Source organism: Anopheles moucheti, chromosome 3 (assembly GCF_943734755.1).
Source record: "Anopheles moucheti chromosome 3, idAnoMoucSN_F20_07, whole genome shotgun sequence".
NCBI lineage: Eukaryota > Metazoa > Arthropoda > Insecta > Diptera > Culicidae > Anopheles > Anopheles moucheti.
Window position 1 is genome coordinate 37,646,336 of NC_069141.1, and position 13,952 is coordinate 37,660,287.

Here is a 13,952-nt window from a genome sequence, read left to right on the forward strand (position 1 = left end):
TCGTTGGCCGCCTATCGTCCGCGATTGCCCTCGTCGCGTGGTTTTTACATCATGTTTCACCCGTACTAGTAGCTGAACCACCACGGCTGATGGTAATCAATCATCATTTTTCCCGATAAGGTGTTAAATAAATTGTAGCAACGAGCGGGAAGAAAACGTGCGACGAGTTCGCGGCTCGCGGGCACAACTAATCATAATCGTCGCCAGGAGTCTGTTTTTGTTGTTGCTGTGTGCTCTTTAATGCTTCGTTTTGATGCTGGTGCGGTGCGAAGAACGGGAATGCACATTTGAGTAATGATCGACGGAATGGAGCAGAACAAAGCGTACAGAGGACGATGATGTAATTTAGAATTTAGAAAGCTGCCGGGAGGAAGCTTCTGCTGACGTACAGGAAGACACTAAAAACTTTCTCTCGTACACATCGTCCCAGGGCATAAGGTCTTGATTGTACGTTTAGTTGACATAATTTGATGGTGCGTTTTTTGATCTAGTCCTTTATTCGATTTTTTTTTTGTTTTGAACATATGATTAATCACATGCTTAGTCGGATAAAATAGTTAGAAAATATGGAATGCTATTATTTGTAGATATTCTTTTTTTCATCTCGCTATTGTAGCGATCTACTCTAATATTAAAAATCATTCTAGGTACTAAATTAAACCATAACTTTGAAGAATAATAATAAAGTTTATAAATGTTTGGAAAAGGTAGTCAAATGTGTGTGTAAGGAGGTTGTACAGTTCTAATATAGTTCTATTTTATACATTTTTCATTATAGCTCTATCTTTTTAATAACTTCATTTAAACTTGTTAAAAATCTGTTTGAAGAAGGTAGTAAGCTTGAGCGATTTTAATTTCGGTTCTATTTTGTAAAGTCAATTTGAAGATAGTCCTGCACAGTACAGCGTACCCATAACATAATCATTAGTCCAAAACTATCCGCTCATGCTGTCAAGTATTATTTTCTTCCATTACCGCTTCCGGCGTGGTTCTTTAGCTTTATGTTGATCGAGAGCTAATCAAGCAACATACACAGGTACATAGATTAGCTGTTGTCCGACACGAAAGTCATAACTTCAAACGATTCATCAATTTGTCTACATTTCCATACGATCAGCTCCACTTTGATTTCCTCCATTACAATGCCCGTTCCCGGGCCGATGTTGTGCTCTTCGCGCCTGGTTTCCAGACATCAGAGATTTTCTTTTCTATTGAACATTCAGAAAAAAAGAGTAAAAAATTAATAACAAACTGATGAGATAAAAACCCACCACTTCTCGCATGTGTGCTATGCTGGAAGCCAATTGCCTGGTGCCAGCACCAGGTGAGAAAAATATTCCCGTTTAGCGAGTCCCGCGTTCCAACCGCACTTGACCTTTTGCTGATGTTTCGCAAACAGCAAACGGGAGCAAGAACGTTCAGTTTCGTCGACGCCAGTCTGACCGTCCGGGTTCCCAACGCAAGTTGAGAGATTTTTAAAACTTGCCTTTCAGAAACGGATTATGCTGTTTGGGTGCTGAACTTTCGCGTCCCGTCCGATGCGGTTGTCGATGTGCCTATAGCCACCGTAGCAGAATATTACTTGCGGCACAGGTCATCCGTTAGTGGTCCGTTAGGTTTACCCTTCATGGCCTCACTGCGGTCGATCGACACCGAACTGCGAATCCACCATGGTCCTCGGAAGAAATAATAAAGCTGTTTTTTTGTGTCCCTACCGGGCCAGGCAGGACGGCATACGGGGCAATTAATCATTTCGTCAGAAATTTACCTTCCCGATTGGAGCGTTGCTCGAAGCGCAGTCTTGGGAATGGGCTTGATTTGCAGCTACCGGGACCCGAGAACACATTAGGTCCACTCCGTACACGAGTGTGTTTAATTAGAAATAATTGAAATTAATGATGACCTGTTTTATTATTCCAATCCTTGACCGTTTGTCGAGAACGTATAAATTGCGTGGAGATTTAGTGTTGAGCGCGCAGTAGCTAAGGTAGTTTATTTTGATGGCACAAACGGACATTGCGGATATTAGGAATAATCTGAACAGAACACATGCCATGTTAATACGCAACAACCATGTTAATGTGAATGATATTTGTCAGAGTGGGAAATCTGAGATTGTTACAGTCGATAATGTTTTTTTAAATAAATGCTTTTAATATTTTTTTTAATAACTACTACTTTAATTTTAATTACTGCCAATATGGCATGTGCGTAAAATTAAAAATAAAGAAGAACTGTTTGAGTATTTTCCAACAAAAAAAAAATTATTCTGTGAGAATTTTTCACTTCAATACTGACCGTTGTTATAAGAAAGTATTGGCGAAAGCGAGAACGTAAAATCCCGGTGTCTCCTGTTCAGTTTCCTACTGTATTTTCGGAGTTCATTTTAAACAGTTGATTGTAATTGCTACGTTTAATCCAAAACAGGTGCTTTGAGTGCGAGCGGAGTGATGCGAACACTAAAACTCTTCCTGTCTCCTCGTTGGTTGGATGGAAAAGCGAACGATCGCACGACGTAACGTGTGTCCTGACGTTTAGCCATCCAACATGCGTTTACAAGCGTAGGTACGAGTGTTAGTGCTATTAGTAATAGTTCTTTAATAGTAACAGCTTTAGATTGATTATCGTAAATGTGATCTAGTGATGTTCTATGGAATGCTTCAAGAATCCTGCCCTTACTTTCTTAAATTTTGGCAAATTATGTTATAAATTTTTTTTCCACATTCCTTTACAATTGGGCATGCAATTGCTTTACACTATACAAGGTAAATCCTCGCGTCTTCCAGGTGTAATAAAATAAAACTGCTATCTCCTACTTTTTCACCTTTGTCAACTTATTTCCCACAGTGCATAGACCTTGAAAAGTGATTAGCTTTATTACTTTAATATGCCTCTTTCATAATCTCTACATGTCTGTAAATGATAACATCAATGTTAAGACCTTTAGTCTCAATACTTGGATGAAATGTTTCTACTTTTAGACCATACAATCAATAGCGGATAAGATTACGCGACGTGAGTCTAACATGAAAGCGATTTTGCTTAACATTTAATCGAGAGAAGTCTGATTCCAACCATTAGTCGTATTCGTGTCGTAGTCGTAACTCGCGTGCAAGAACCATGTTGAGCTTCCGTTCGGTGTATGATGAGGCTACTCGGACATGGTACGGTCCGACAGTGAAACCTCTGTTCAACCCGGAAACTAGTTTGGGACAAATCATGTTCGATGTTCTCAACCGCTCTCCAGACCGTGTGATACAACAGGACATGGATACTGGGCGATCCTTGACGTACGCAGAGTTTCAAACGAGATGGATCCGTTTCGCCCAGAACCTTGCTTCGATCGGTGTCCGCAAGGGAGACATGGTGACGCTGGTTAATGCGAACAGCGAAAACCTAGCTCCTTTAGCATGTGCGTTGTTAGCGATTGGAGTGCCGTTCAATCCACTAGCACCCAGTTTCAACGAAGACGATATGGCAAACATGCTGCAAACAACGAACCCGAAGTTTGTGTTTTGTGACGCTGACAACTATGAAGTAGTTCGAAGGGCTTTATTGCGAGTGGTAGCCAACGAGGATCAACTGCCACCAATCTACGTGTTCGAATGTTCCCGCAGTGATGTAAAACATGCCGAAGATTTACTCAAGGAGACAGGACGGGAGAAGTCTTTCGTGTAGGCATCTTTGTATACAATGTTTTCTAATAGTACTGCTAATCTGATTGATATAAACCTTATTTTATAGGGCTCCATACCTTGGGGATTCTAGTAAAACGTTGGCCGTTATACTATGCTCCTCGGGAACATCCGGTGTACATAAGGGTGTTAAAATGACTCACAGTACATTGATTCGCCAGACAATGTTATTCCGCTTTTCGCCAATCCCGTCGGTTCATTTTAGCTTCAGCGCCATCTACTGGCTGACCGGGTTTAATGCCATGGTGAACCCATTTTTCGACGGAGGGTACAGAGTCATCACGCGCAATCCATTCAACGAACAACAGTTCTTTGATGCCATTGAAAAGTATCGTGCCAATGTTGTCTTCACACCTCCGGCATATGCCTACTCAGTTTTAAAACATCCACGATCAAAAACGGTTAATTTCGGTTCAATTGTCCATTGGGTCGTCGGAGGCAGTCCCATTCCGGAGCAGTTACGTGATCGAATTGATGAACTGCTCACACCGACTGGCGGCCGTTCGGTGAACGTATTTGGATCCTCCGAAGTAGGTATCGTTGCGGTGGATTTGATAAAACGAAAACCGGGCACAGTCGGCCCGCTGATGCCCAACGTCCAGGTTCGTATTATAGACGAGGATGGCAATCGATTGAGCGTCGGAGAACAAGGCGAGCTGTTGATGAAAGCAGAAGAAGATGTCAACAGCTACTATGGCAATGAAGAGGCATCGAAAAATGCAATAGATTCGGATGGATTCTTCCGGTCCGGTGATGTTGGGTACATGGACGAGGAAGGTTTCCTGAGTCTGATTGACCGAAAGAAGGACATCTTCAAGTATCGTAACTTCCACGTGTCACCATCGGACCTGGAAGCGATTATTCTTCGCATTGACGGTGTGCAGAATGTTTGCGTGGTGGGAGTTCCGGATGCTGACGGTGCGACAGACCTACCGGCGGCCGCCATTGTCCGGCACACGGGCGCCGTTCTAGACGCCACACAGGTGCGCACGATCGTTGATGGACAGGTGTCCGACTTTAAGCGATTGCGCGGTGGCGTTCACTTTATCGAGGAACTCCCAAAAACCGAGAGCGGTAAGGTGCTGCGTCGGAAGGTCACCGAGATGATAGCGCACCTGAATCAGCATCCCCAGCACGATATGGTTGACAGGTTGTAAAAATTCAGCTGATACCGAAATATAGCTGTTATCTTACGAACAACCCGCGTCTACTACTATCTACATGTATTTATGTTGAGCTATGGTCCGATTACAGTGAGCGAGCGATGGCATTAGTCGTATTCATTTCGTAGTCGTAACTCACATTTCGTAGTCGCAACAACCATGTTGAACTACCGTTCGGTGTATGATGAGGCTACTCGGACATGGTACGGTCCGACAGTGAAACCTCTGTTCAACTCGGAAACTAGTTTGGGACAAATCATGTTCGATGTTCTCAACCGCTCTCCAGACCGTGTGATACAACAGGACATGGATACTGGGCGATCCTTGACGTACGCAGAGTTTCAAACGAGATGGATCCGTTTCGCCCAGAACCTTGCTTCGATCGGTGTCCGCAAGGGAGACATGGTGACGCTGGTTAATGCGAACAGCGAAAACCTAGCTCCTTTAGCATGTGCGTTGTTAGCGATTGGAGTGCCGTTCAATCCACTAGCACCCAGTTTCAACGAAGACGATATGGCAAACATGCTGCAAACAACGAACCCGAAGTTTGTGTTTTGTGACGCTGACAACTATGAAGTAGTTCGAAGGGCTTTATTGCGAGTGGTAGCCAACGAGGATCAACTGCCACCAATCTACGTGTTCGAATGTTCCCGCAGTGATGTGAAACATGCCGAAGATTTACTCAAGGAGACAGGACGGGAGAAATCTTTCGTGTAGGCATCTTTGTATACAATGTTTTCTAATAGTACTGCTAATCTGATTGATATAAACCTTATTTTATAGGGCTCCATACCTTGGGGATTCTAGTAAAACGTTGGCCGTTATACTATGCTCCTCGGGAACATCCGGTGTACATAAGGGTGTAAAACTGCGTCATAGTACATTCATTCGCCAGACAACGTTCCACCGCTTTTCGTCAATCCCAGTAGTTAATTTTAGCTTCAGCGCCATCTACTGGCTAACCGGGTTTAATGCCATGGTAAACGCTTTCTTCAACGGAGGATACAGAGTCATCACGCGCAATCCATTCAACGAACAGCAATTCTTTGATGCCATTGAAAAGTATCGTGCCAATGTTGTCTTCACACCTCCGGCTCAAGCCAACGCAGTTTTAGCCCATCCACGATCAAAAACAGTTGATTTCAGTTCAATTCGCAGTTGGGTCGTCGGAGGCAGTCCCATTCCGGAGCAGTTACGTGATCGAATTGATGAACTACTCGCACCGACTGGCGGCCGTTCGCTGAATGTATTTGGATCCTCCGAGGTAGGTGGCATTGCATTGGATTGGATGAAGCGAAAACCGGGCACAGTCGGCCCGCTGATGCCCAACGTCAAGGTTCGTATTGTGGACGAGGACGGCAATCGATTGGGCGTCGGAGAACATGGCGAAATATTAATAAAAGGGGTGGAAGATTTTGGCGGCTACTATGGCAATGAAGAGGCATCGAAAAATGCAATAGATTCGGATGGATTCTTCCGGTCCGGTGATGTTGGGTACATGGACGAGGAAGGTTTCCTGAGTCTGATTGACCGAAAGAAGGACATCTTCAAGTATCGTAACTTCCACGTGTCACCATCGGACCTGGAAACGATTATTCTTCGCATTGACGGTGTGCAGAATGTTTGCGTGGTGGGAGTTCCGGATGCTGACGGTGCGACAGACCTACCGGCGGCCGCCATTGTCCGACACACGGGCGCCGTTCTAGACGCCACACAGGTGCGTACGATCGTTGATGGACAGGTGTCCGACTTTAAGCGATTGCGTGGTGGCGTTCACTTTATCGAGGAACTCCCAAAAACCGAGAGCGGTAAGGTGCTGCGTCGGAAGGTCACCGAGATGATAGCGCACCTGAATCAGCATCCCCAGCATGATACGGCTGACGGGGTGTAATAATTCAGCTGACGCCGAAATATAGCTGTTATCTTACGAACAAACCGCGTTCACTGCTGTCTAGATGTATTTGCTTTGAGCTATGGTCCGATTACGGTGAGCGCGCGTTGCCATGGAACCTGTTTGCCTCGGGAAGTCGAATCAGAGATGCTTGATCTACGCACGGCCGGAACCGGTTTGTAGCACGGGAACAGGGTAGCGTGGGTAGGCAAGTGCGAAAAGTACAAGAGATCCCTCTTGCTGAACAATCTTGCTGAAAGGCATTTGGGCAGTTGTTATTGTCATTGTTAAGTATTGTGGTCAGCCGTTGGGTTCTGCTTCTCGTCTACGTCAACGGATGGTAATACAGTGGACCTGAGCACCGATTGGTGGTGGTGATACATCAAAGATCGCGTCACATTCCACTGTCGGTATCATGGTTTGTAGAGCCAAATCGTGCTAGTTGTTTGACCGGTTGCGAAACCGATCATCGACGGATACCCTCACACGCACACTCACGCAACAATACGCGTCCAATAACCGAAAGATGGTAGAGATGCTCAGTAGGGTGCCATTACACATCTCGACGCGTCTCTGACCGATAGTCGAATCGAAACACACAGTGATAACGAGTGACATAGTGCAATTCATGCAGATAAGAGCAAGCAGAGAAACAGTCGAGACGCGTAGTCCAAAGTGCTAGATAGTACGCACCCTCCGTTCTGGTTTGAGACGACTCCGCAAGAGCAGTCAGTGTTTGAGTGTTGAACAAACTGGAAGTCACGGGCAAAGATGGCATTGTGTACGTACGACGAACAGAGTCGCACCTGGTACGGCATCCAAAAGGTGCCGATCTACAACCCAAAAGCGAACGTTGGTGAGATCCTCAACCATATCCTGGCTCGCACACCCGATCGGATTATCCAGATCGATATGGATACAGATAATCGGATGAGTTGTACCGAGTTCCGGACGCGAATGATTCGTTTCGTGCAAAACTTAACGGATGCCGGTCTGCGCAAGGGTGACATCGTGGCGATGGCAAACGGAAACAGTGAGAATGTGGCTCCGTTGGCATGCGCGCTGATGACAATCGGAGCACCCTTTAATCCGTTAGCACCGGGGTTCAACGAGGCGGATATGGCACACATGTTGCGGCTTACGGAACCGAAAATGATATTCTGTGACGATAGCAATTTCGAGGTAGTTTGCAAAGCCGCCCGTGCAGTATTTGACAACGAGCGACCAATCTATGTGTTTGAGAGCTCTCGAACTAACGTGAAACATGCGGAAGATCTGCTTAAATCAACTGGCCGGGAGGAGGAGTTTGTGTAAGTACTACAGGACTTTTGTACATATTAGAGATGAGAATAATCTTTTCAGTGATTTGAATCAGAGTCAAAGAGTTTGTTTAAAGATTTGAAACCTATACTCACTCTTTTGAGATTCATTAAAAAGTATTACACTGCACTTAATGTTTTTACCACTCTTTTGCGATTATACTCACTCTCACTCTCTGTGCCGACTAGAAACTCATTCAGGAGTGAGTGTTTTATCACTTCTTTTGGATTGAAATAATTCTGTACGTGTGATTAATTATTCTTTATAAATTTTTATCACATAATCACACCTACAGAATTATTTGAAGCCAAAAGGGCTGATAAATCATTTTGTCTCACTCCTATTCATCGATTTCAATCGAAAACGAATTATAAAACACTGCCACTCTCTTTTACGCTCTTTCTGTTTTACTCAATGTATACAATCAAACAAGAGAAACTCACTCACTCACTCACTCACTCTTACTAACCTGAAATCCTCTGGCGATCCTCTGGAGTAAAATCCGCAGAGTGTGACAAAACACGTTTGCTCACTCATCACCAGTGTTTACAATCTCAAAAGAGTGACTGAATACCCTTTTACTCACTCTTACAGAGTGATTATAATCCAAAGAGTGATAAAACAGTTTGATTCACTCCTGAGTGAGTTTCTAGACGACAGAGAGAGTGAGAGTGATTATTAAGGCAAAAGAGTGGTTAAGGAGTCATAAAAACTCTTCGTGCTGATTTATACTCATTCACTCTCGCGAAGGTTTCTACTCACTCACTCACTCTTACTCAGCGCGCACATCAAAGATTGATTACATTTGTTATGTTTGATTTTCTGCAGACCACCACATCCGGGCGATTCGCAGGAGCTGCTATCGATGATACTTTGCTCGTCAGGCACTACTGGACCACCGAAAGGTGTTTGCGTGACGCACGCACAGACGATCGCCGCGATTGGTTCCAATCCCGTGGCAAAACCAATGATAGTGTTCAACTTCAGTCCACTATACTGGGGCACCGGCATTTACACGCTGCTCAGTACGTTCTCAAGCGCTTCAATACGCCTGATCACGCGCCGCCCATTCTCGGAGGAAACATTCTTCGAAGCAGTGGAGAAGTACCGAGTCAACTTTGTGTTCATGCCACCGTCGTACGCCAGTCAGGTCGTACGCCATGAGCGTGTAACACAGGTGGACTTCTCCAGCCTACGGATGCTATCGTTGGGTGGATGCTACGTTTCGGATGCACTGCGCGATAAGCTCGACGTACTGCTACCAAATGGACGAACGTATAATTCGGTTGGTACTTCGGAAATTGGATGGGTCTCCGCTGATTTCGGCAAACGGAAGCCAGGCTCGGTCGGAACGCCGGCAGTCAATATAGCCATAAAGATTGTGGACGATGCAGGTAACGATTTGGGGGTCGGTGAGAAGGGACAGGTATTGATTAAAGGAGCCGAACCGTTTATTGGGTACTATAAAAATGAAGAGGCCACGCGGGCGACACTCGAAGAACGGGGATTTGCACGCTCTGGCGATGTGGGTTACTTCGATGAGGAAGGATATTTGTACCTCATCGATCGGGAGAAGGACATCTTCAAGTATCGTAACTTCCACGTATCACCATCCGATTTGGAAGCGATTATAGCCCAAATTGAGGGTGTTTTGGAGGTTTGTGTCGTTGGTATTCCAGCGGACGCTGAACGTACGACCGAGCTACCAACAGCAGCTATCGTACGTGAAGCTGGCAGCACTCTCAGTGCCAACCAGGTGATTGATATTGTCGAACGGCAGGTTTCCGACTTTAAACGACTCCGAGGTGGCGTTTATTTTATGGATCAGCTGCCGAAAACACAGAGCGGAAAAATCTTGCGTCGTACGGTTTTAGAGAAGGTGTTAAGTTTGGTGGAGGGCAGCAATGTAGAGGCTTAAGAACGTAAGTTCTGAAAAATATACGCATTAAGTTGTCGGGAATGGGAATGAAAAAGATTATCTTAAAGTATTGTACTACGTTCGTATAAAAAAGGCAATAAATCGTAATTTGATTATGTTTCATTCCATTGTTTTCTAAGCCTATTTTGTTTATTTTTATCCGAAATGACAATAGTTTGCCTGCTGGTGAAACATTTTAGCATTATTCTGCATATCTGTAACGCCTTCTCATGATGCTTCAACTGTTCTCGCCCAATTGTACGAACGAACCGCGCAATTCTCATCGCACCTTGATTGGGCAATCATCGAGCTAGACAATCTGCGTCAAATTCTGCGCTCTTGGCTAGCTGTCGGTGCGGATTATAACCTCTCCGGCTCGTATCCACATTCCATATAGCTCTTTCGCGGGATCATTACGTGTAGTGCTAGATCCGGCCGTCCGAAGGAAGGTAACACCACCGAGCCGGACTGACCGAGCGCAATGCTCCCAGCCGCAACTGAAGGCGCATAACAACAGAACCTAATTACTTCCGTGAAATTGAAACAGATGTTCCCGTGGAGCGGATGCGCGTACGCCGCAAGAGATCGATCGCGGCCATTGTACCGTGTATCGGGCGCGTATGGCCTCGAATGCCCCGGTCGTGGATGCTGCGATTAATGAAGAAGTTAGCGCGCACCCGCTCCCAAAGAAGAAGATCGCTGGCTTCACCAAACTGCTTCCACTCTACCGCGTGTGTAGTTCTAATGCAAACAGGAAAGCAGCAAGCATACGATGTGGTTATGGATTGGATCGGCATCGGGCCGGCTATGGAGCAGAAGGAAACAGATTGGATGGTTTACGCAAAATGGCCGAATGGCTACCATGACGCTGATGCACGGGAACCTAGAATAAGATTCGTAAATTGACCCCTGCGCGATACGAACAAGGCTGAGGCTGTAATTAACCCCACGGGCATCTCATTCCGGTGCGGGTCGAAGGTAACTGGAGCTGACCGACTAGACTGTTGAGCATGAAGAATGAACAATACTTGATGCACGACAAGAAGCTAAAACTTTCATTTTGAATCTATTTGTCTGAATTGGTATTGAATGTTCACTAAAGCACGTGCTTTAAAATTAATATTGAAGTTTAACTAAATTGTCTACACTAATGATAATTCTCAAAGTTTAGGTAATAAAAATGTTGTAATAATCGTCTTTTTGTTTGCATCTCATAGGGCCATCAACTTCTAGTGTTTACCAGAATTTCTACAATGATCATGATTTTTCAGTCAACCAAATAGCTTTTTATACTTATTAAACTGTAGTATTTTCTATATTTAACTCTGTTCATTCGACACAAATAGTCGTTGCCCTTAGACTTCGTTATTACACGATTTACCCACCGCAAGTTTCCTCCTAATAAAAGTTCCAATAATCCTGATCCTAACGTTAGCAAATCCAGTGCGTAATGTTGCGTCTTGCGTTTGTGCAAATTCGAACAATCGACCCATTCCCGGAACACATTTAAATATAATGGAGTCGAAACGGAACTGACCGGCTCTATCACTCGGGTCGAATCGTTCCCTTGCGGGCCGAATGTTTAAGAAACGCCACTGGTGTGGGCAAACAGATCGAAAACATCAGGCAGGAGCGGGATAGAAAAGCACCCTCGATCGTTCTCCCCACCATGATGGCCGCCTCGTGACAATTGGCAATGACTGTGAAAATTTCTCACGGCCCCCAGTGGGGAAGCGTTAACGCAACAGTCGGGCCAGAGCTTCAAGCGGGCCCAGGAATGTTAGTTAGTAATTGCGACAAATTTCTTCGACCACGTAGATGCTAGTGAGTGGCTGTTTAAATCATGGAAATGACGTACATGGCCGACCGCGCACTGGGAGGTCCAGGAGGAACAGAGATGTGATGCGGGAATGATTGTTAACTTAATTGAACGAACGATAGACGTGACGAAACACTGACGGTACATGTCATCTGATCTTTGGGTTGCTAAATTATTGTTCAAAAAATGGCTGAATTGCTGATGTTTGTGATGATCGTGATTTCATAAAATGATTCAAAAATGTGTTTTATTCAATTATTTCCATATTACCCCATCCGGGGGTGTCTTAACACAACCACAGCGCAATACCCAACCATAAACTGGTACATTCTCTTTCGAAGGTTGTCTGCATGAAGCTGTGATTTTTACAGCCCTGTGCGCGTCCGTGGCTCATAATCCTACCGTTAAGCTCGGTGCTTAAGCAGGCAACATCTTCTGCACAAAACATCCATAAAATATGAAACATAAAAAAGGGAAAGCCTGCAAAACAAAGCAACTCGCTGTGACATCCTCCACCGGCGCAGTATTGCTTGTGGCTTCTTTACCTCCGCTGTTCCATGTTTTGCGCGTTTTATTTCTATTTTTCGTTCAGCCCAACGATCGAGGTCATCCTTCGCGAAATTGTGCAACTGTTGAAAGGATATATTGGAGTGTGTACGGCATAAGTCTAGCTCGAAGCTGGAACCTTGAAACCACGCGGTAATATGAATTCCAACGCGAATAGTGTGATATATAGTGACTGCAATTCGTTTATTGCCTCCTAATGAGAATGTTTTGTTTCCCTCTTTTACATCGTTTAAGTCATTGCAGGCGGGTTTACAATAGTTTGTGCAGTAAAATTGTTCATCCGTTTATTTGTTTCATAGTTTTACGAAAAGCTAAATTATTGTTGAATAACCAAGATGTACTTTTAAAATTGGTTATACTTAATTATGCTATAAAAAGTACGATTGAAAATGCATAACGCTGCCATCTCGGAGTCTCTGTTAGGTCAAGTGGGCCAACATTGAAACGCGCGAACCACACGCTCGCAAAGACAGAAAGCCGGTTCCCCCTGAAAATTTACGGACGCACTCGAACAGGCGGCTTCTTCCGCTTTCTTTCATTGTTATGCCTTTTTATGACGCCAGGTTTTCGCGTTCCACCATCCCAAAATTCCCGTACCCCAATCGCTGCAATTGAAATAAAAACACACTCATAAACATGTAAAAAGCAGCGAAACAGCAAAAAAAAAAATGCGCATTGTTCCGAACACTAGTTAAAACAAACCATACCAAACGGGCCGGTCGGAATCTGGCACAGCATTAAAACGCTCACTTTATGTATATGTATATCTCATCTCAACCATAGAACACGGTACAATTTGACCGTCCACAGTGGCGTCCGACATTGTTCGGCCACTTGCACAGCCGTCGGTATGGTTCGGGGTTTTCGTTTAGCTAAATGGCAGTAGAGGGGAGGAATTCATTCGCGGAGGAACGCGAACGGGTCAGTCAACCCGTGGGTAGCTGAGCAGAACGGTTCGGGACTGGTGGTGAAGCTGTTTTTTTATTATTTTTCTCCAGCATACATTCCCTTCCGTGATGGATTTATGTAGCGGAGCATTGTATCGCATTCAGCGCAACAAGGGTTACGATAAGGTGTTGATAGCTTTTGACAGGAGTCAGTCCTTGATTTACCATTTGCCTTCCGGAAAAAAACGATCACTTTGTTTTAACGTAACCGGCACATTACGGTGCATGATCGCCGGTGCGTGTAGTGCATAATGCTGTACAGGTCGCGTAATAATCTTTCGTCACGTTTTTAGTCAGCGTTTTTCGGCTGAATTATGTTCTGTTCAACGGTACGTAGGATGATGCTCCATTTGTGCAGAACGTGTTCATGGGCTTAAGGTCATTACGCTTAGCTTTAGACCAGCATTTGATAATAAGAGAACGAAATAATCTGTGTAAAATTATTCATTATTTTCGTTTTAAGTTCAACATTGTTTTTTAGTATTTATTTTTCAATTAATGTGTAAAATATCAAATTTCTCTTATATTTCAATGTCTTCTTTTACATTTAGACTTCGATCAAATAAATTACGAAGTAGCATAAAATTAAATTTGCTGTGATACTTACTCTAGCATAATAATCCTTCTGTGTC

General features: G+C 44.4%; 3 protein-coding genes across 3 annotated transcripts; all 3 read left to right on the forward strand.

Annotated features, from left to right (window-relative positions):
- Positions 1-3,120: 3,120 nt before the first annotated feature.
- LOC128304508 (uncharacterized) lies at positions 3,121-4,852 on the forward strand. Its single transcript, XM_053041701.1, has 2 exons — positions 3,121-3,674; positions 3,745-4,852. The coding sequence occupies exons 1-2, from the start codon at positions 3,121-3,123 to the stop codon at positions 4,850-4,852; spliced, it is 1,662 nt and encodes a 553-aa protein (XP_052897661.1).
- A 165-nt stretch (positions 4,853-5,017) lies between these two features.
- LOC128304509 (probable 4-coumarate--CoA ligase 2) lies at positions 5,018-6,749 on the forward strand. Its single transcript, XM_053041703.1, has 2 exons — positions 5,018-5,571; positions 5,642-6,749. Exons 1-2 carry the CDS (start codon positions 5,018-5,020, stop codon positions 6,747-6,749), a joined length of 1,662 nt encoding a protein of 553 aa, XP_052897663.1.
- A 771-nt stretch (positions 6,750-7,520) lies between these two features.
- Positions 7,521-10,103, forward strand: LOC128304605 (uncharacterized). Its single transcript, XM_053041811.1, has 2 exons — positions 7,521-8,059; positions 8,898-10,103. The coding sequence occupies exons 1-2, from the start codon at positions 7,521-7,523 to the stop codon at positions 9,985-9,987; spliced, it is 1,629 nt and encodes a 542-aa protein (XP_052897771.1). The 3' UTR covers positions 9,988-10,103.
- Positions 10,104-13,952: the final 3,849 nt, after the last annotated feature.

Excerpts from the sequence above, each read along its gene's own strand:
- LOC128304605 (XM_053041811.1), top strand. The coding sequence starts at position 7,521 with ATGGCATTGTGTACGTACGACGAACAGAGTCGCACCTGGTACGGCATC. Across the intron at positions 8,060-8,897 it reads GGCCGGGAGGAGGAGTTTGT|ACCACCACATCCGGGCGATT; the intron begins GTAAGTACTACA and ends GATTTTCTGCAG.
- LOC128304508 (XM_053041701.1), top strand. The coding sequence starts at position 3,121 with ATGTTGAGCTTCCGTTCGGTGTATGATGAGGCTACTCGGACATGGTAC. Across the intron at positions 3,675-3,744 it reads GGACGGGAGAAGTCTTTCGT|GGCTCCATACCTTGGGGATT; the intron begins GTAGGCATCTTT and ends CTTATTTTATAG.
- LOC128304509 (XM_053041703.1), top strand. The coding sequence starts at position 5,018 with ATGTTGAACTACCGTTCGGTGTATGATGAGGCTACTCGGACATGGTAC. Across the intron at positions 5,572-5,641 it reads GGACGGGAGAAATCTTTCGT|GGCTCCATACCTTGGGGATT; the intron begins GTAGGCATCTTT and ends CTTATTTTATAG.